Below are 22,994 nucleotides of genomic sequence, written 5' to 3' on the forward strand. Positions count from 1 at the left end.
AAATTAGCCACTTCCCCTGTCTAATATTTGGTCAAATTTGTGATAATTTTTTAGGAAAAACAAGAAGTTTTTTTTTCAAACAAGGTTTGAGAACGGAAAGGATAGGGAAAGAGGAAAATAGAGATGGGAGAAAAAGAAAGAAGGATGATGGAAGGGATGGACTGATTTGTCTAAAGAAAAAAAATATTTGAATGGTTTTGGAGTTTCATTATGGCTAGAATCATCTAATTTTGGTCCTAAGGAATTGAGGGCGCCATTTATTTTCTTTTATAATCAGTCTTATTAATCAAGTGTTATTTTCTTTTACCTTCACTTTGATTGCTAAGTTTGAGTTGTAATTTACTCTATTATAATTGTGTTGCATCATATCATATTGTAGATAGTTATTGCTATGTTATATTTGGATTTAATACTTCTCTTTAAACGGTGTAATTAATTGTAAAATCAACTCTTTTGAGGTGCTTTTTATACTAATGGTTAAATTCATTGAGTGGCCCTATAAATATATAGTTACATGACAAATCTAACTTGATTATTGTGCTTGTTATGGTCTTTTCTATTTTCAATGATTTTTGTCAAAAATTTTGGAGAACTTTATATGTTAAAATCTGCATATCACTCGATTAGCGATCGATATGCCTGGACCAATGTGGAACAACTGTGTCTGATATCGTGACCGTACACTAGATTAATTGTGTTTTGGGCGAAACATTGGAAACAAATTTAGTCAGCGTCCAATGCATTGGGGATGAAAAGTATTTTTTTTTCTACTATTATAATAGTGATATAATAATAGATTTTATGGACCTAAGTCAATTAGGTGCCTTCTTATTTACCCTTTCTTCAATTTAATTGTAGGATTTTAAGTTACAACATTTAGGAGAGAGATTCCAATTAGGTTTTAGATTTTACTTACACTCGTCATTCCATCCCTTAGTAGGGGTGAGCAAACGGTACAAATTCGGTAATTCGGTTAGTTGAATTCGGTGAATTTGGTTTGACTTATAGAAATCTAAACCGCTTTCAATTTTGAATTAGCTATAATCGAATTCATTTCACAACCGATTTTGAATTCGGAAATGGTTCGGTTAACCGAATTCATTTATAAAAAAAAAAAACTGATTTTTTTAAAAGTTATTACTGATTTGATCCCCAAATTTATTCATAATTTAACACATTACTTAAGTTCTAATCATTTTGTGGTTTAATTTAATTGGCATTTATTTGATCACTTATACCTAGAATCCTTAGTCTATGATTTAAGGAACACATAAAAAGTGATCAATTTAAACTAGAATAAACCTTATACTGTACAATGATTAGTGATAATTTATAAATTTATAATTTACAATGATTAATAATAAGTAATATTAGTTACAAACTTACCAATTATAATGATTAGTGATAAGTTATATTAGTTACAACTTATAATTTATTTCAAATTAAAATGAAACTTATTTACTTACATATGTTATTGTGAAAGTCAATACACTAATACATTAATTTGCAACTCATATACATTCACTTACACTGCTTAGTTGTCTTGTCTATACTTAAAACCTTAAGATTAGTGAATAGAGAATATGAATTTTTATGTTAAATATGTAATGTAAATTTAGAGCATACTAATACTTGCAAGTTACAGGTTACGCATTCAAATATTCAATAATTCAAACATGAATGATGTATCAAATTACCAATATCTAAATTCTAATTACTAATTATGTTTATTGTTTAATATTTAGTATTATACATATATGTATTAATTATTATCTAATTCTAGTCATGTTACTCATGTATAAAATAATAAGTATTATAGTTATGTTATATTGTTATGTATTACTATATATTTGTATTATTATAGTCATATAACAATTAACAAATACTAAAATAATATATTGTACATTATTATATATTATTATTATAAGTACATGATAATACCATATACTAACAATTATTAATAGCATTTACCTATATAATAGAATAATATATTAGTAGTATATACTAATACTAAATAGCATTTATCTATATATTATACAATTTTATAAACTAATTTGGTATTCGAATGCGGTAATGCGGTACCCTATTTCATTTTACCGAATTTGAATGCGAAATTGGTTATTACCAAATTAATAATCTCATTACCTATTTCATACCATATTAAAATTCGGTGAATTCGGTACGTACCGAATTTGTACCAAATTACCAAATACCCGATTTTAAATTACCAATTTGAATTTGAATTCGGTTATGAATTCAGTATGTACCGAATTTGCTCACCCCTATCCCTTAGCGACTAAAAAATCAAAATTTGCCATTTTGCCATACTCTTTTACAAATACCATTAGAGAAACAATATGATTATTTGAAATTTGAAGACCAAAGAAAAAGCAGAATCTACAAATTGAAGAAGCCGTTTACCATGTCCCAAATGTGGCGAAGCAATCCACATCATACGACCCGAGACAAAATAGCTCACCCATGCCCATACATGTTTCCATTTGGATCTTTCACTTGTTAGAGGTCTTCTGGTGTTTTTGGTATCCATAGATGCTGCTCCAACTTCATTGCGAAAGCAAAAGATCAGCATTAGTGTGAGTGTACACAAATATTCCACTAAACGGGCCTCAAGTAGCTAGTCATAAGATTTCCTAATGCACACCTTTTTTATATATTTTAAAGGTAACAGCTAAGCAAATATGACACAAGAAGTTCGTTGAATTAAACCTAACCTACTCGACAATTGAACTATTCAGCCCAATGAACCGGTCATCAAATCAAGCCAGACCTCTAATTTGACTAGATGAGAAGTTGATCCAATCAAATCCATTTGATCCACTCGTTCAATTGGAACTTGTCTAATTTTTCAATTGTCCCTTTCCTTTTGACAATTGTTGGTCCTAGTTTTTGAAACAAAATGTGTGTGTGTGAGTGTGCGTATACACAACTCTTTTTACAAGATTTTCAAAATTGTGTGTATATATATATTTTTACAAGATTTGAACATCTAATCTTCATAAGTATGCATAAGACTTAGGGATGGCAATGGGGGCGGGTGCCCGCGGGTGCCCGCCCCGCGGGGCGGGGGCGGGGGGGGAATTTTTTCCCCCCGCTTAGAAACGGGGCGGGGGGGCGGGCCCCATCCCCCGCCCGCCACCCGCAAAAAAAAAATATATATATATATATAAATGACTATATATTATATGTAAGTTAATTAGTTATAAACTTATGATAATGATATTATTAGTTAGATGTATTATATAATGTATATTAGTTTATGTAATATAATTGATATTATCAATTATATGAATAATTATACATGTCTACTAATAGAATTTATTAATTAGTTATACTAAATTTACTAATACATTTATACTAAATTTCTAATTACACTTAATAGAATAACACTTTTTTCTCAAAAAAAAGCACAAACACAATGATGAATTAGTGATTGCATTTGTACTAAAAGTGAAAATTTGACTATTTTAGTTATATTTATTTCATCATATTGGATTGTATTCAAATAACTTCTGTTTGATTATTTTTATGAGTTTCAATTGTAAAATTACAATGAATAATAATTTGGTGATGTGTTGATATTTTAGTACTTGATTATTTATTAAAATTTAATTATAATAAAATTATATAATAAAATTTTATTAACCCCGCGGGGGAAGCGAAGCGGGGCGGGGCGGGGCGGGGGGAGCGGGAGGCGGGGGACGGGGGGAACTAATAGGCTCCCCCGTCCCCCGCCCCAACCCCGCCCCGTTGCCATCCCTAATAAGACTTTACCACTTGTTCAATTTTTATTTGATAACGAAATATTTTATTAAATAAACTTATTTACTTTTTTATTATACAATTAATCTTTTTAATTTTCATATTAAAAATTTATCATCATGTGACAATATTTGAGCAGTTAGAAAATTATTTTGTTTTAAAAAATAGAATAACAAAAAATGATGCCATATCCTAAAAAATAAGTGACAGTGGTTTATTTTATATTTGACTATATAATTTATTTGTGTAAAAGTATGATAAAATGAAATTAAGTCTTCTATTATTATTTATATGTTCTTTATATATTTTCTAAGTACAATAATTATTATCCAAAAACACTTTAATGGATAGTTTACATATACTAAAATTACCATTTTATATTTACAAATATTATTTTAGCGACTAATCAGTCAACCGTGACCCACTAGTAGAACCAGTGACCAATTAATCTGATCCCTCCATGAGTTTACTTGCGAGGTCAGATTTATTAACTATGTACACAACATGATGCCTACAACACTGGATCTCAACGGGTGTCCTCAGCAGTGACATTGGGCACTGGTACAACATATTTCAGCAAGCTGTGATTCCGGCCGTAAAACACATATATCAAAACTCCCAGTAGTAGCCACAAACAAACGCGTATCCAGGTTCCAGCTCTGGGCATACAGATAATCAAGCTATTAAAAAAAAGTATAAACATAATGTTGATAAGTAACATCATCAGATGATAGATTCTTACCCAAGGTTAATTAATAAGTAGGTGTTTACGAGGATGCAGGCAACTGGTAGATAAGGAACGAATGGACAGATGAAACCTTGTTCAATTAAAAGGACAGATCGTATTAACTGCTGCTTTAATAATTAACAAGGAACAAAATAAAAAAGAAGACAGTAGTACAAAATAAACAAGAAAATGTTAACGTGCAAAATCAAATGCCAATTTGGATCATTTATGAAAGAGACAGCGAGCTAGCTCGTGACTTCCGTAGACAAAGACAACAGAAAAAAGTATCATCTAGGAACCAACAAAATAAGCAGCATGCAACAAGTATGGTGTAGAACTCAAAATACTAAAACAAAAAATTCCCTATAATATGCAGCACGATTTAGTTGAAAACCTTCATTCTCAAGCCAATAATTTACTTCAATATGTTCTTTGTGCTCATGGTATATCAGTTGTGTTATAGGTCCAAGAGTGAACCAATCACCAAACAAATTGGTATATGAAATTTAGATGAGGATCTAATTTGCCATTCAACCATAGCAGCAATGAAGAACATTTGTTGAGGTAACCAGAAAGACGAATGTACTGGTTACATTGTAATACCAAAAGCCTTTAAAAAAAAATGCAGCTTTTAGATATGATAGTTATCATAAACTAAGAAGAAAGACATTAAATCAAGTGATGACTGATGGACTAATTAGATTGGACTAGATATATCTTTTTAAGTTTGCAAACTAGTTTCAGAGAATGACTTGCTTAGTGAATTAATGTGCCTATGTAGATTGTCTTCCAAACACATGGAGATTCCGTCCTCCAAGAATAACTGCCCCGTCAAGCCATTTTCCATTCCTACATCTCATGTTAAAATGACGTCACCAAAGGCATTGAGCTCACTCACCCCGTCAAGCCATTTGCAAACTAATTTCAGAGAATGACTTGCTTAGTGAATTAATGTGCCTGTGTAGATTGTCTTCCAAACACACGGAGACTGCGTCCTCCAAGAATAACTGCCCCGTCAAGCCATTTTCCATTCCTACATCTTATGTTAAAATGACGTCACCAAAGGCATTGAGCTCACTCTATGTCCCAATCACAGGTTCTGATTGCTTGTCCTAGTTAACATGACTAAGCAATGGGGCAATACAAAACAGTGTTACTTGAGGCAAAGAGCTACACTTAGGGGAAAACTGTGGGGGTGTGGGTGTGTGCGTGTGTGTGTGTGCCCGTGCGTGTGTGCGTGAGTGAATGTGTGTGTGTGTGAGAGAGAGAGAGAGAGAGAAGAACTTCAGAAGTCAACATCAATGTGTGAGAGATGTAATAGGTTTTTGAGATGAAGGCCTCTGTTTCACCCTAACATAATATAGCGTCTAATAGACCACTATGAAATTGTCTATTAGTATATATCATTAAAAGAGACTGAGCGGAGAATGTATTTGGCTTATTTGGACGATTAAAACCCAGAACTGCCTCCACAGCAGATTAAGTCCTACACAAGAATGTAAGCAGATGGCAAGAGCCTTCTCAAATGCTGCCCATTTTCAAGTGATTTGCTAAACCATGAAATTGATTCTTGAACATGTAATTCTAAAACTCAACTAGAATTCTGTAAATGAATTTTACATGTACTGAAAATGTAATGTATTCGAGAAACTTCAAACAGTTTCATGACAACAACATAATTTAACTCCCTATCAATTCCAATAGATTTTATATTCATAATATCACCTTACCTCCAGAATGCCCAAAAGTATGCCTTGTATCAGCTTGATCTGTAAAAGTCAGCACAAACAAGCTGCCCGAGAGAAGAAACACGCCAACTCCACATAACATAAAACGAGGAACACTAGCAAAATTAACAAGTCAGGATGTGGAATATAGAGGAGATTCATTGTTAAAAAACAATTAACAAAGAGGAAGAGAGATGAAAGCAAAACAACACACACATATGAGGCAAGAAGATAGATACAATGAAAAAGTTGAATGCTTCTACTCCCATCTAAAAAACAATTACAATACACAATTCATATATGAGAATCCGAAAACCTAGTTGTTAGATTAGGGACACAAAAGGGAAAAATATTTATCAGTATGTTCATGAGTTTCTTGTCCTTCATGAAACAGTACGCTTCATGCCAGCTGCACTCATAATTCACGAAGTACTTTATAGAAAGATTGCAGCCACAAAAGTTTGGCTTTGGCTTTTCATCTAGTTTTTGTTGGAAGACTTCAAGTTTACCAGACATCATTAGTTTCCAATTGCTCTATACCGTACTTCTTAAAAAAGCATCTGGTTATTATGATATTACAGAAAAACGTCAATCCATTATATTTGTACTGAAAAACTTGTGTCTACCAATTTTGGATATTCCCTTATCAGAATTGTTGTAATTATATGCAACCCTTAGATTGAGAAATTCAAGAAACTATTTTCCTGCAGTATCATTATGTAAAAGAACATGATGAACACAACAGAGAAGGTAGAATATCCATGACACAAAATATAGTTAGTAGGCTGAAAATTGCACATCCTCTTTCTCTTGTAGCCTTTTCCTACTCATATTAGGAAACAGATGTCACACTCGAGATATTCGGTACTACTGCAAAAATAGTTACAACAGTAAGAACTATGCCATTAGATTGTCTACACTTCAAACTATAGCCATCAGATTACATAGACTGACTGCCATTTTAAGATGTCTTGTCAGACAGCTGTTCTTCATGGTTTTGGATTCCATTGGTGTTCCCTCCTTTTGGCAGGCATGGCTGCTATTTGTTTTCTTACCTATTGTTTTGTGCTCGTCTTCAATGTGCTAGCTAAGTTTTCAGATCAAAATGGTAAAAGTTCGTTTGAAATTACGTTTGTGTAGAAAATGAACCCAAAATGTTACATCTATTTTTCTTAAAGATCTTTTTGTGTGATGAAATGGACATCTTTTTTTCTTCTGATAATGCCTCGTCCATTTTTCGTGAAATACATTTGAAGTAATTCTTTCTGACATTGCTTTTGTTCCCTATTACAATAATGCTGCAAGTAAAAAGCTTCATGAGGATAAAAATATCTTACTTCTTTAACTCCAGAAAGCTAGTTTTTGAGAGTAGCATGCTTCCTAGCTTCACATAATGCTGCTCTTTAAATTTCATGCAGAGTTCAAGTCCTGAATTTTTCTTTCTTCTTTCCTATTCTCATTATGCTTCTTCTTTGGCGAAGATTAGCCCCTTTATCAAACTTAGCTTATGAACTAGCTAGAATAGTCATGTGCATAAGAGTAATACTGATGAAACCTGCCTATTATAAGGATAAGGACTGTTCCCTTGTCCAGCAATTGGAAAAAGAGATGCACATCCTATTGCTCAAAGGACCAGGTTGATTTTATCTAAACTTTGGTAATTGAAGGGCCAACCCAAGATCATTATTTTGGAAGGCTAAACAATCACAAGCTCTACAGTTGAACCTGATGCTAATTAAGCTGAGGGAGCTCGGGCATGACTTCAAAATATATACCTTTTGCAAACACAGTACACATATATACCATGTCAAAACTAGTTATATCTGCCCATCCTTATTGTGACTGTCGGCGAACTTTTAATGCACTCAGACTAGTTGTTTCGGTGAAAACTCCCAAGGTGACTACCTCCTACTTTTACAGAGAGAATGAAAACTGATGGTCAAAGCTCATTTTGTTCACCAAACTTTAGTACTAGAAAGAAACCAAAATAAATTTTTCATCCATTCCATGTACCTTTAGCAACTTCAGATTAAGCTGCCCATTTATCGAACAAATGTTTAAGATCTTCCAAATGCTATATAGTTGAGATAGCATACTGGCAGTTTAGGAAATAGATTTATGGGCATATATAAGGGAAAACAATCTCAAACATGGTTATTAACATCAATGAGGCCAAGCAATAGTGTGGAAACATTGCCAGGAGAGGCAAAACCACAACTAATTTGCTTTACCATATTTCAAGTCATATCAGAAAGACTTAAAAGGAGAAGAAGAGAAGAAAAAGATGTAAAAGGGGGACCGCCGGAACCTCAAAAGCAGAAGAAGAAATGCCAAAATTTTTAACAGAGATAGAAAGAATGCCAAACAATATACCTGGGAAGGCCTTTAGCTGAAGCAGCAGATGACAGTACAAAAACCCCTATACATATTATGGTGATGCTCCAGGTAACAATTTTCTGCCTTCTTTTTTCCTTTGAGGCACCTGAGCAATTAACATAGATTAAGTAAACAATAACAAAATAAAATGCAATAGGCATAGCTTTAAGTATCAAATGCAACTAATTCTGTAAAAATCACCCGCAAGATAACATGTAGAAGCAGAAAATTGACCCAAAATAATGTATAATTTTCCTCTACTGTAAAAGCAATCAGCTTTGAACAGGTATTACACTTGCCAAACAGGTTTGAAATTGAACAAAAAAGAAATCAAATTAGATACACCAAGACAGACTTACAAAGACAACGTTTGTCTCTCCTCATATGCATTTCCTTGTTTCTTTTTTCTTTTTTTTTTAAAAGAAAGTCAAAATCAAGGCAAAAGGAAAACAGAATTGAGTCTATGACATAGCATCAGACCATTTACTAGAAACTGAAATTTTATAGTGTAAATAACTTCTATCTTTACATGAAGATTTTGCTGAAATATCAATATAACAGTCTCAATGATATGCTTCTGTTGCAACATGCAGAAGACTCTCAGGCATACAAGACTAGTTTTGTACACCAAAGATTTAATGTGTCTCCGTCTCAATGCTAGGATAAGGTATATGTCAAAAGTAATAACTCTTGCATAAAAAATTGATACGAAGAATTTTCATATTAAAAAAGGTAATCTCTAAAGAATATGCCTTGGAGAAAAACATATTATTTTGGAAAAGAAAAAAAATTAAGATCATTTCAAAATTTCAACAGGCTATAAAAAGCAGAGATTATGGAAATGACAAAGAAAAGATTTGGGAAGTTTTATAAGAGGGGAAAACAAAATTCACAAGCAAATGCTGTCTATAAGGACTTAGAATTTTATAGGAGTTGTTTGAGTATTAAACCCGGTATACAGGAACTGGTGGAAGTGTTTGTGTGCATTTTCTTTTCCACCCTGTCTAGAAGCCACTAGTGGAAGACTGTCAGGCACGGGTAGAAATTTGACAGACAGGCTAGCCTGGAAGTCCAGTTGCCAGTGACTATAGGAGCAGCTTTAGTGAACCAACCTGGCCACCATGAGTTAAATAATGCTACCCTAGCTGGTTGAGTTTTTTCATTAAGCAAACATATATAAGCCTCTTGAAAGGGCGTACCATGAACATTAGAAATTTCCCAAAAGAATCAGTTCCTTGCTCCCTTTTAGGCAAGTCCTCAGATTTCTTTCTTCTCTTCTCCTTTGTTTCTCTTCTTTTTACCTTCTCAATATTCTTCTTAGTCTCCTAACCAAAACTCTGAACTTATATACCCTAATAGTCTCCAGATCTCAAAGTAATCCTGAGAACTTCACGATGTCAATTGTTCTCACCAAACGGACGAGACTTTGCATAGGTTTAGAATTTCTTATGAAAGTAAAAATTTTGGTGCTGAAACAAGATCCCACGCAAAAAATGAACCATGTGCAAGCAGAAGCAAGATATTTTTTTTTAGTTATAAAGCTTCCAAAGGAAGCTCATGTAATTCAGAACCTATGACTAATCCTTGATACTCAGTTTTCATTCCTTCTCTCCAAAATATTTGCTTCGCACATTCTATTCCACCAAAGTATCTTGAATGCAAGAGACCTGCATATATCTGTTATCCACATAATTACTGGTATGCTGAACAGCGCGGTGAACAGAACTTTCTGAATTAACGGTAATTTTCAAGTAAACATTGGCATCACCGTGAACCATAAATTTGGGAATGAACAGGTATGCAAAATGAACAGCAACTCAAATGAACATACTATCAAAGTGAAACAGCCTTCATGCTAGGATATAATATTTTCTCCTGGATCTTTGCCTTGGTACCACGTTAGAGGATTTGGAAGCAAAAATTAACTATTTCCCATGTGGTTGACCTACTTATAAATAAATGGTAGAACATAATTAATCCTATTCTCAGTGTTAATGGCTATCTTATTCTCAGTGTTAAAGGCTACCTTATTCTCAGTGTTGAGAATAAGATAGCCATTAACATCACCAACTTGTTTGACACCACAGAACAAAACGTATTAACAAGGAGAAACTTGAATTAAGACTTGTAGGTGAATGGTATACCTTATTGCAATACAATAAATAGCTTGCTAATGCTTTTACTGATGGCCCTAGAAGAAGGTGCTGTGCTTAAGGCTGTATGAGGAATGGGATGCTAGATGCATGCAACCACCAGACTGGAGCAGTCAATTGCCTTTGAAGACATTACTGAAATTTAACAACTTATATGGAGCATTTGGGTTCAATGTAGATTAGATATTACTCATTCTTTGCATGCCTATCTCAAAAACATACCACCCCTCTCAGTTATGTCTTTCACTCTCTTCTATGTCACCCTATTTCGTCACTTTAAATCTAGAATACCTTGTAATTTAAGAGGTGTAGCATTGAACCAAAATTTTATTCATTTCTCACTAGAGCTATATCTTCCACGTGGCCTGGAAAAGTCATGACTGCCATCGTACAAAATTGAAAAAAAATGGTATTAGAGAAAACCAACAGAATAGTCATTCTTAACCACTTAATCCAAGAACAGATGTTCTTTTCAGTGTGTCATCTCACCCAAATGATTGGCAGAACTTCTTATTGTTTAGCATAGTTTATGCTACATTAATCAGCAAGACCAAATACTAAAAACAATACCAGATACACAAAAACTTACAGATGAGATAGTATACAAGACAAGAACTAGAAGACCAAGAAACAGCTGAATTGACCATTTACTCTTCCACAATGTACTACAAGAATAACAGTCACTATCTATTTTCACCATTCATGACTTAGTTTAAGATACATTTAAAGGTCAATAATGCTCCAAAACATATAATTGATACATGGCCAAAGTGGCAGCTGCAAACTTCTAGTTTGGATACCAGAGGCCGTGACGAAAGACTGAATGACATTCTTTCTTTCAACCTCATTGAGTATTGTCTTATAAAGGACAGCATATGAACCAACAATTTTCCACCTAAGAAACATATCGTTCTAGCCACCTACAAAGTCATTTTCTCAACCAGAATCTAATCATGCAGAGAATGGTAAGCCAGGAGTTATAGAAAGAATAGTTAGTATGATAATTAACTATACAATTCATGCAGTGCAGTTGAATAACTGAAGTCCTGGAGAACAAACATCAGCAACTAAGTTTGACATTCCATCCAAACAAAAAATTTTCCAACTAAAAAACAGGAGTTAAAAATCAAGAAATCTAATAATACCTTGGACATTATGATCCTCAAGCAAAGGATTCTTGTCTGAGTTCTCCCTGTCACAAAGAAAACTTTGGCCAAGAAAACTGCAATCATCAACAGGACGGACAATAATTTCAGCATCAATCTCTTCAACAATGTGACCAAATTGAAAGGACACTGGATCAACTGATTGCTCAACTGATGTGGGAAGAGACACCCTAGGAGGTGGAATGTATCTGATTACCAAGATTGATATAGCCACAATGGTAAAAGCAAGCAATGTGCCAACACTAACCTGCTCAGAAGATGCATCATCACTTCATTACAGTTACTAGTTATTTTAAAAATTAAAATAAGAGGGACAATCAGTTTCCTTATTTTATGTTACACATACAGGGAAAAGGTTTAATTTTTCCCAAAAAGAAAACACAGGAAAGTAGATAAGCTACATTTCCATACACCCAGTGTTGTCTTGCTCGCTAAGTCCCTCTCTCTCTGTCCTTCTCTCTACAAGATTTGTATGCCTTGTCACAGCAACACTTGGTCCACCAATAAAGCTCCCTGCTACCATTGTCAACCATATTGACTCATTAATCCCTCCACTTTCAAGACCAATCATCAAGTAAACTCTCCCATACCACCATCCCTAACACCTAAAATAGCAAGCAACCAAGCTAGAACCCACCACCATCAAAACTAATCTCACCTTCCCTTCCAGTCTCACTAAATACACCATAGAACGGGTGAAGTCTTGAAGAACTACAAGCGGGGTAAAGAAGTGGGATACCAGCTATACATTTAAGCCTCTTAACAATTGTATCTACTTATGGCGAAGAGATCTGATATTTAGAAATCTAGAAGTGAAAATAAGAAACACTATAGCAGCATTGGCAGGCGGTGGGTCAACTGGTACTATGGTGCTTGATGACTTTAACACGGAACAAGGCCAAGTAACAAAGCAAACACACACGATGTGTTATACATACATGCATACATACATAAAGAGAGAGGGCGAAAATTGTGGCAGCTAGAGATAAGTCAACACAATAATTAAGAATTGTAGTTGATAGGTACTTAGTGTACCCAATTAAATCACTCAAAAGTGTGAGCCTACATCTCTAAACATGCAGAAGAAAAGTCGCAATTTCAACTATAGTTTCTCCTTTCCAAATGCTTTCTGAAAATGTCAAACCCTTTTTCTTTTCATCTGTTTCCAAAATTTGGAAACATGAAAAGCCAAAAAAATAGTTGTTGCCTCTAGCAGCCTGAGATCTTGCCTTACAATGTCCTAACTTACCATCCCTGCCAACTGTGACACATCCATAAGGAAGGCGAGAATTGCAATAAAGAGACCTGTAACAATTGTGCTCTTGACTGGAACTCGTGTGTGCTTATTGATGTCTGAGAAGAAAGAAGGAAGCAATCCATCCCTTGCCATAGCCATCAATATTCGTGGCTGTGAAAAGAGCAACAAGTTCCAAACAGAGATCAGTCATAAAAGAAGTGCATGTGCACAGAGTACCAATGCATCAAAACAAACGAATAACCACCAAACATCTCAAAAAGATGATGCTGTGAGACACAGAACAGAAAAAGAGGAGCACAAGCAATCACTGACGATATTTGGAAGCACATCAAATTAAAGGAGATAGAAAAGGTTAGTGCAGTGCTTCTCAAGCATCTCAGGAGATCTTGTTGACGAGAGCTGCATCGTGCATAAAGTGTTCATAAATGCTAAAGCATGCCAAACAGATTGAGCAAGGTAAAACGCAAAATAAAGGCACCGTGATTACCATCAATTTAAAGGCACATCAAATTGAAGTAGATGGGATAGCAAAAAAATCAAAAATCAAAAATAAAAAACCATGCTTATGTAGACTCTGACAACATGCTCATATTCTAGGGTCATTTTAGATAAGATAATGTCCCAAGTGTTTCCCTTTATCCCTACAAATGAGGAGAAGCTGACCATGATGAGTAATTCTACAGAAAAGACAAAATTACAGTGCCCTGAAATAACTCTAGAAATTTGCTGCTGCCCCAACTGCACTGCATTAGAATTTCTCTAGCACCAATACTCCCTGGGTTGGAGGACAACCCTCCTCAAGTTTTAAAATAGTTTTCTACCATTAAAGGATGCTGTGCAAAGCATTCACATGCAATCTTCTTCACTTGTTATATATCATGAGAAACAGAATCTTAATAAACTTGCAGATGCTTAACATTTTGCATCTCACGAGCACCCTAAAGCTGATGGTTCAAAAACAGATTGGCAACAACACAAACAAGACTTTGGCAACATTTACTTTTTAACCAGAATCCTTTGCATCATCTATCCAAGCAAAGATCAGTTCTTCAACATAGTGAACTTGACTGAATATGTCCTTCCATTTTGGTTTCCTCATATGACCTTGCAAAAAAAATTAGATCGCTTGCTAGTGTCTGAAAATACTTTTTCCCAGTCATTCATCAAAAATCAGATGTTGTGATGCAGACTTCCAAAGCTTCATTAGAGAGTCTATTGGATGTAAAATCTTTAGTTGAAAAGCCCAATGGCTTGAAAAGCCCAATGGCCATTTGGGAGCTTCACTTTTGCTCAAATTAGGCCATAAGTTATGCATTTTATGTTTTCGTATTTACATTTTTTCAGTGAGGCAATAATTTCTTCAAAAAAAAAAAAGAAAGAACAAAAGTTGCTAATTGTTCTTGTTCCTCTGCTATTGATCATTGTTTTATTTGTCTCTTGACGGCTGCTTTTCATTCACTGCCTATGCTCTAGTTATATTTACTCTCTTCTTTGTCTACTGAAATTGGATATGTGTGCCCTAGAGTTTCTAATGGAAACAACTTAAATAGGGCCGTCTTTAAGACCAGTAAATTGAAGGCACTCCTATGTTTTCATGCAACTTTCACATTCCTGGTAAACATCAATCTATGGATTCAAAGCAATAAAAAGAAAAATCAATGCCAACTGCATTTTACTGTTGCACATACGTATAATATACACAGCCTTCTTTCTGAGTTTCCAATTTCGTTACTTATTCCTCATACACTTAGGTAGATGCAGTTGCTTGAACATGACATTTACAAAAGAAAGAAAGAAATTAACCTTTCCACTACCTGGTTTTACTCATCTGAAATGCTTTTTCAAAATCTGATCCTACAGATCAACCAAAACAATATCTCAGAGAGTTGATAGAAGAATGCATTACTAATGTTTACTGAAATCTTTGTTAGACTATGATTACTTATCCAACTCAATAGTCTTGTTTGTGCTTAACAATCTCAAATTTCAACACCTCAAGGGAAACCACATGTCTAGAAGATACTTTAGTTTTTTTAAATTAGCTTAGAGCTTCAAGGTCAACAGAAAAAAAAAATTGCACTCCAAAATAAAAATAAAAATTTAAAAAGAAAAAACAAAGAGTGCAAGAAAAAAGGTACTTCATGAACAAGTATAATGAGCATGCCCAAGTATCAATAGATGGATTAATTCCACAATCAAACAGCAAAATATTTGGTGACTGGCACAGGCAAATTATGATAACTGCAATAAAGAAACATGTACACCTTAAATATTCAAATTGATCAAACAACACATAAACTTGAATTGTTGCAGTAGGAATTGGAGGACATGTTTCACTGGACTTCCATATTGTAGTGTTTTATGATCTCACATACTTTCTTATAACAAGTTAAAGTCAGATGAGACTTTAACAATGAGAATAGTTTTCAGAAGTGCAAGAATATTTAACGGTGAAACATATCTAGTGCAACACTTCCTCTTCATCTTCCCAAATTTCAGTAACATATTTTGACTTAATACGAACAGACACTTGAGTCATTTAACTGTGCAAATTACTTAAGCAATAAGCATGCCCTGTTAATGGCTTCAGACAGATTTTTATTTTAAAAAAATAAAATAAAATAAGTTCAACCACATTGGTAATATTACAAAAAGGTTGTTTGACCCAGGTTAGTAATGGATAAACTAAATGAAACCAATAATCAACAAAGTTCACTTGGAACTGAATCCAGTAATATCAAGAGATCTGTTATCTCTAGTTCCAGAAAAATGCCTCAAGCCTATTTCAGAAGACTAGAATATTATTTCTCACATCCCCTCTTGCTCGAGTACCAATACAATTGGAGTACCAATATGATATTAAGAGTTTTTACCTCTATCATTATCCAAAACTGAGGAAGCTTTTGTTGTCAAGTGAGCATTACTTGCTATTTATGGCGCACGCATTCTAATCAGCCAGATTGCTAGTCAAACAACTTGGGGAAAAGGTACCAACATCCTGCAATGATATACGTATTGCCTTTGGTCTCACTAATTGTATCTGAGGCATGAGTGGACATCCCAATATGGTTTTCCATCTTCTACATCAAGTCTTAAAAGTATGAAATGATAAAAGAACCTTCATTTATAGCAAAATAGAAAAACCAAGAAAACAAATAAGTTAAAAATTGGAATAGATAGGTCACCGTGCTTGTTTAGTTCCCTCTTTTATTTGGAATTGGGTAAAAGCAAACAACATGGTAGACCATTATAAGAAGCACAAACTTTTTCAGAGCATATTTAGTAGCTTGATGTGTAGTTGACAGCTACATGACATGACAATCAATCTTAAAGACAGTAAGGGAGGATTTAGTTGAAGAAATTGTCAAGAATGACAAGGGAAACATCATGCTTCAGGCAGAAAAGTTTTGAGTGCCTCAATGTCATAACACACCTGTGGAAGTATTGAGCCCATCAAACTTGCACATAAAGCAGTTACGGTTCCAGTGGTTATAATATATCTGCATGTAGAACAGAAAATAAGTTATACATGAGTAGAATTGAACCACAAGGATTCTCTTCGTTTAAAAGAAACACAAAAAGACTAATACATATCATGCTTACGCAGCCCATTCCATTCCATAGCTAGCAAAAGCGGATGAAATTGGGGTGTCTGGATCTAAGGCGTAGTAAGGTATCAAACCCACAACAACAGCTGAAACAAGCATATACAACATCGCACAGATGGCCAACGAAATAGCTATACCAAGTGGCAGATCACGCTGAGGACTCTTTACCTGTAATCATAGTTGTGACCAAGTTTTTCCATACTCTGTTAATAATAGGAATTTGTGGATAAAAGCAACCAACAAAATGGACTGGAAAAAGACCTAGATCTGTTGGATTAAGATCATTCATTCCATCCCGAAAGGTATTACACTGCAGATTCAACAAGGTAATGGTACATTCATAATGGATATCCACTTCACTAGTAAAGAGTTCAACTAAATTATGATTTCGAAAGCCTACCCAAATTTTTCTTGCATGCTTTACATCAGAAAGGATGAAACATTATCAAAAAAAAAATGAAAAAGCTATATGTCAGATTTTGTCCAAATATGTAAGGTTTCAATCAAAATTTCATGCAGATACAGAACTTTAAGATTTTAGATTTCTTTTATTTCATTTCAGAAATAACTATGGCACCTTTTATCTTGGAATTTGGTTGTCTGCTGTTTTTAATATCTCTTAGTATTCTTAAGGTTCTCCATCTCTATTTTCGTATCCTCTCACCTTCAACTTCTTTCTTCACTGTTCTCTCTCCTCTACTTCCCACTTCTCATCTAAGAACACCCCCAATAGCTCAAGACTAGGAGTAGCGAAATGGACCAAAGAAAGACTGATGAAAACTCATGATAATGTGGTTAGTGGGGAAAAGAAGACCATGTAGTGTCCCCAAAGAGGTTCAACAGCACTCACTCAAGTAGCAATAGGCTCACAGGACTAGGTTCAGTTGAAGGGATTTTAGATATTAATCAATTTTCTATTTTCAACGTACCTCCTCTGCTGTGCTAGTGAGACAATCAAAGCCAACAAATGAGAAGAAAAGTTTGGCAGATCCAGCAAGTAAGCCATTGACTCCAAAAGGAAAGTACCTATTACACCAGAATGACACAACTCAGAAGCAGACAGCCTATGAGATCTTACCAAACAATGAGACAAAAACACTAACCCATTTGGAAGTTCATAACCTGGCCATCCACTTTTGAAACCCAGATATCCACCAGCTAAACAAATGAAAAGCATAGCACCAATATTTGTAGTTGTAATAATGCCTTGGAAAAAGGAACTCTGCCAATGATTGTAATGAAATAAATGTACACCTCAAGTTTGACCAAAAAAGAAATAATCAGAATGAGAAAAAAATATTCTACCTCCTTGATACCAGTGCATAAGAGGCCAGTTACAATGAAAACCAAGATTGCTGCACAAGGATCAACTAGAACACCAAAAATGGTTTGACGGGCTAGTAGTCCAGGCAGTTTGTCCTCACCTCCAATGAATGACCCCTGGAAATTGTAACTTGTAAATCTCACATTAACTAAGCACTAAATCCCATGAAAATATTAAGGTGTGCATTCCCCACTTTTATAAATCTACTGTTGGTTGTACCACAACCAGCAAAGCTAGTTCAGCTACAACTGTAGGTAAAAGGTAAAAGGAATTCACTAATGTACATCTGCAAGTGATGTGCTGCAAAAGTGTAAAGCTCAATAGTATTCAAGAAATAACCAGGGAAGAACAGAAACTAGTTCGTCAGTAATAGATATCATAATGTAATGTTTCTCTTACTATTGATCCTGGCATTCCTCCTTTTTATGTTGCTTCCAATATAATTTATTAAACTGGAAGAAGCTATGTCGTCTTACACATCACATCTTGTCACATTTGCATCAAATCATACTGCCATCAGAAACTCTATGCTCTAGACTCTAATGTTAATAATCTGACACTCTGTTAATAATCTGACACTCTTTAACAATTCCAGCTGAAAATGGCATTGTTATGACAACAAATCGCCAGTCTGTCAATCAATTAGCTGAGAGTACAATTGACTACTCCCAAGGTAAAAGTACATGGAGTTCATCATGAAATACTACTAATGTTGTCGGCACACTATCATCTTCATCATTATGTGGCATTCCAGCAGTAAGCTCATTGATAAAATCTTTAAAGAACAATAAACAAGGTGCTGTTGAGAAAAATGTTTCCCTGACATAAAGAGTTTACTAGTGTAATCAGTAACAGCAATATCTGTAACTCACAGTTTAGAAGACAAGCAAATTCAAGAACCTATGACTTTGATATACAAGCCTCTGCTGCATTAGGCTAAGCTGACTGATGAGCAACACTAAAGAAGGTCATCAGAGTAAATCAATTACTTTGCCACTCATAATCTGGTGTCTAGCACTATCACATTGTTGTAGTAATCAGGTTGATTTCGCACAAATCATATTAGTAACAAAATTTCCTATTAAAAATTGCTATACCATTTAATCATCAGGACTCTTAATTACAAACCTATATCAGAAGTAATCAGCTTAGTTTCTACTCTTTTCCCTTCTCCTCACAACTTTCATACTGCAGGATACTAGCTACTTCTTTAAGAATATTTCAGCATTAATAGGTTGACCTCCCATGGATGGACTCTCAAATCTGGAGGGAAGGGGTAAAATAGGAATTTCACTTCAACAGTATCTGATTAATATGTCATTTCCAGAAATATGCTGACTACAAAATATTCAATTTATACACAGGCGCTATATGAATTCTATCCAATTGTTGACATGTTGCGTACAGCTTCATGAACTAGTTGGCATCAGATAGGGATAAGTTTAGCATCCTCTCCAAAACATGTTGATCAACTTTACTGTTATGGTTATCATGACAAAATGTGACAAATAAATGGTTAAACTAACTTCTTGCTTATGATGGGATGGGTGGGAAAGGAAGACAGGCATCGCTCTGAAGTTAGATAATACAAATATATAGAGTATCTACTAACCAAATTTGGAGACATGCCCCGAGCCACAGCTGCACCACCAAGAGTAAATTCCAGTATAAGTGACCAACCAATCAACCACGCAACGCTGTGCACAACCGAAAGACTTCATATGACTAACTGAGCACATTACACATACAATACCATAAAGGATCTGTAAACAAAAGCATATTACACCAAACCATTTCAGGTTCAGGAATTCTGAACTTGAATCTTCAACTAGGCAGCAAAGCAGTCTTTCTCCTAAGTTAGTTGGCATGGTTGGAGAAAAAATGGGCAGGAAGTTAAAAGCTTATGTTTTTAAGATCTATTCCAATTTTTCTGCGCAGCTTGTCAACAAATTGACTGGTTTTCTTTCCTAAATGAGTTTAATTTCTTGCTGCTTAAGATGGAATACCATCAACAATAGATGCAGCATTTATCAACCAGGCAGAGAGCCACATTTCTGGATGTATATGAATTTTGATACTAAGCAAGTCACAAGATTGGCTAGATTTAGTTTCCTGCTTTCAACTTCTTATGTTATTCCACCAAACTTCAAGCGATTTTGCCCATGGCCTACGAAATGGGAATCAAAGAACCCTATATATCCTCATTTGTACAATATTTCGAGTAAGGCATGCAACAATAAACTAAACTGCTTGTACAAAATAGACTAAGAAGTGGACATGGTTTTCCATAAAAGATAAAGCAGTGTAAGTGCTCTCATTGAATCATCTTAAAAGTAATAAAAAAAGTTAACACCACTCAAGATTTTATACCCTTCTCCAATACAAATATATGAATAATGATAGGCACTCCCAGCAGATGGGCAACGACATGCAAGCTCTGCATAACAAAATGCAGACAGCGCAGCTGCTGTTCCAGCTAATAGGAAAGAGAATGTTAGAGCAGGTCCTGTGTGCTCTCTGGCAACTGCTCCAACAAGAATATACACTCCAGCTCCAATGGTTGATCCAACTCCTGGGTGAAAGAAACTTGAACATAATAACTAATATGTTTTGTCATGAATACTAATTAACATTCAACTAAAATGAAGCAATTTCAAATGATACTTGTGCACACCATACCTTGTCCGCTACTTACTAGAAAAGGTATGGTCCACTAACATCACTTAGTGATCATTGATTGGTTCTAGTACACTGCTTGACATGCCACGTGGTGCACATAACCATGCAATACCTTCTCCTTAGTAGCCCCCCCTTTAAGGAAAGGAATCATATTGTGCACTATCTAGAAATGCCACGTGATACACTCATACCAAACATTCATCACTTGCACCAATCATCCATTACATGCTTATCATGGCAGGCCACCCCATTACAAATTGTAAATGATTAGTATTAGTACACCATATAACATGTCAGATGATTAGTATTAGTATTAGTACATCACGTGACATGTTACCTAACAATAAGCTCCTCACCATTTCTGATGTGGGATAAAATACTTTTTACTATTTGTTATTCTCTTCTTTTAATATTGAGTTATTTCAATAATTTAACTGTTAAGTTTATCATAACCAATAATAATTTGGCCAGTCCGAAAATAAAGAGTGATCGGCTGTACATTTCTTGCTTAAGTGTGTACACATGTTTTGCAAGGGAACAAGTATAAATTTTCTAACTTGATCAGCAAATGCTTTACAAACACCATAAATATGTATAAAAATTGAGAGTAACGTGTACAAATGCTGCTACACGTGCACAGCAAAAAAGAAAAAAAATCACATATTTTCATTGTTAAAAAAAATGAAATAAATGAATGTACACAAATTTTGCGCTATTAACTATTATAAAAAAAAAAAAAAAATCTTCTGACAATTTTGAAATATATTTATCATGAGAGCCTACGAAATTACGTACCAATAGCGACGAGGTCGAAAACAGAGAGCCGTTTGGCCAACTGAGAACGTTCACGTTTTGAGTCAGCCGAGTCAACTCGCTTCCTCCGAATTAAACATTCGAGTCCCCATGATCGTGACGGCGATGATGATGATGATGGTGACCGAGCAGATGATGAGCTATTGGCCACCCCGCCTCCGCTGCCACCGCTCCCGCCGCCCATTTTTCTTGTCAAAGATTAAGCAGTATCTGCAATTTGATGGAATTTTATCTTTTTTGTTTTGATAATTTCCAATGCGTTGGATTTTCCCTTTTTAAGTGGCAGCATGCAAACCTGGTCAGACTCTAGATTATATGGAGAGGATAAAGAGGGGTAGGAATTGGCGGGCGGGTTTATTTAGTTTGTCGTTTTGTATTGGGTTATAAATTTGTAATTGTAGTTTATATGTGGGGTCCATAAATTTGCTGCAAAAGGGTCTTTAGTTTCTTATATAGTACTTTTGAACTCTTTAGAATTTGAAAGAGCACCCATGACTAAAGCCTAACTAGAATTAACGGCACACCTAATATATATATATACAACATTATAAATAATTAAAATAGATTAATTTGGGGGAAGGAGTATAAGTGAAAGGTCTTGAGTATGGGAGTCTGGGACCTTCCACTGACACTAAAAAAATGAATTAATTTTATGCAAATTTTTTTTACACAAATCAAATTGACATAAATTTTTCATAGAACTTTATAAGGGTGGTTATAAGTAGTCATAAATGGCAAAATGTGATTAGATTATAAGGGTAAAAATTAATTTTTTTATAAGGGTGAAGTTGAAAGTTTAAAAATTGGCCAAAAATGGTTTATACCAACTGTCACTTCTCTAACTTTATATATAGTGTCAACATCTAACAATACTGAGAAGAGTTTTTAAGTGTGTTTTTCAAAAACTTCTCAAAAAACTTTATGGTAAAATTGTATTTTGTGGTATTTTTTAAATTTAGAAATTCTTTGAGGTATTTTTAGAATTTCAAAACTTGTTATTTTCCCTCCCAAACCTCTTTATCTCTGCCACCATCCTCTTCCACCCACGTCTCTTCCTCCCTTCCGTCCCCAACTCCTGCCAACTACCTTTGCTTCCCCACTTCCTCTCCTCCCGTCTTTCCCTCTCTTGCCTCCTATTCGGCCACATTCCATTTCTCCATCTTCCCCACTCTCCTTTTCTCTCTTCTTTCTTCTTTCCCACTCTCGCCTCCCCCTCCTGCCACCATCCTTTTTCCTACCTTCTCCCACCCTTTATCCTCCTCCCCCCCCCCCCCTATTTATTCCAGCCACCTTGTCCCTTCCTCCTCGAAATCTAGTTGCACGATTAAATCTAAAAGGAAAAAGGTGGGGTAGTGGTGGGAAACAAAGGGACAAGAGGGAACA

General features: G+C 34.9%; 1 protein-coding gene across 1 annotated transcript; it reads right to left on the minus strand.

Moving 5' to 3' along the window:
• Positions 1-4,099: 4,099 nt before the first annotated feature.
• Positions 4,100-21,891, minus strand: LOC113773115 (cationic amino acid transporter 4, vacuolar-like). Its single transcript, XM_027317659.1, has 14 exons — positions 21,594-21,891; positions 20,490-20,691; positions 19,732-19,816; positions 18,101-18,235; positions 17,899-18,017; positions 17,725-17,821; positions 16,791-16,963; positions 16,621-16,687; positions 13,179-13,337; positions 11,909-12,176; positions 8,608-8,716; positions 6,238-6,350; positions 4,523-4,598; positions 4,100-4,439 (listed from the first exon to the last, which is right to left on the minus strand). The coding sequence occupies exons 1-14, from the start codon at positions 21,793-21,795 to the stop codon at positions 4,307-4,309; spliced, it is 1,938 nt and encodes a 645-aa protein (XP_027173460.1). The 5' UTR covers positions 21,796-21,891; the 3' UTR covers positions 4,100-4,306.
• Between the last annotated feature and the right edge of the window lie 1,103 nt (positions 21,892-22,994).

Source organism: Coffea eugenioides, chromosome 6 (genome assembly GCF_003713205.1).
Source record: "Coffea eugenioides isolate CCC68of chromosome 6, Ceug_1.0, whole genome shotgun sequence".
In the NCBI taxonomy this organism is placed as follows: Eukaryota; Viridiplantae; Streptophyta; class Magnoliopsida; order Gentianales; family Rubiaceae; genus Coffea; species Coffea eugenioides.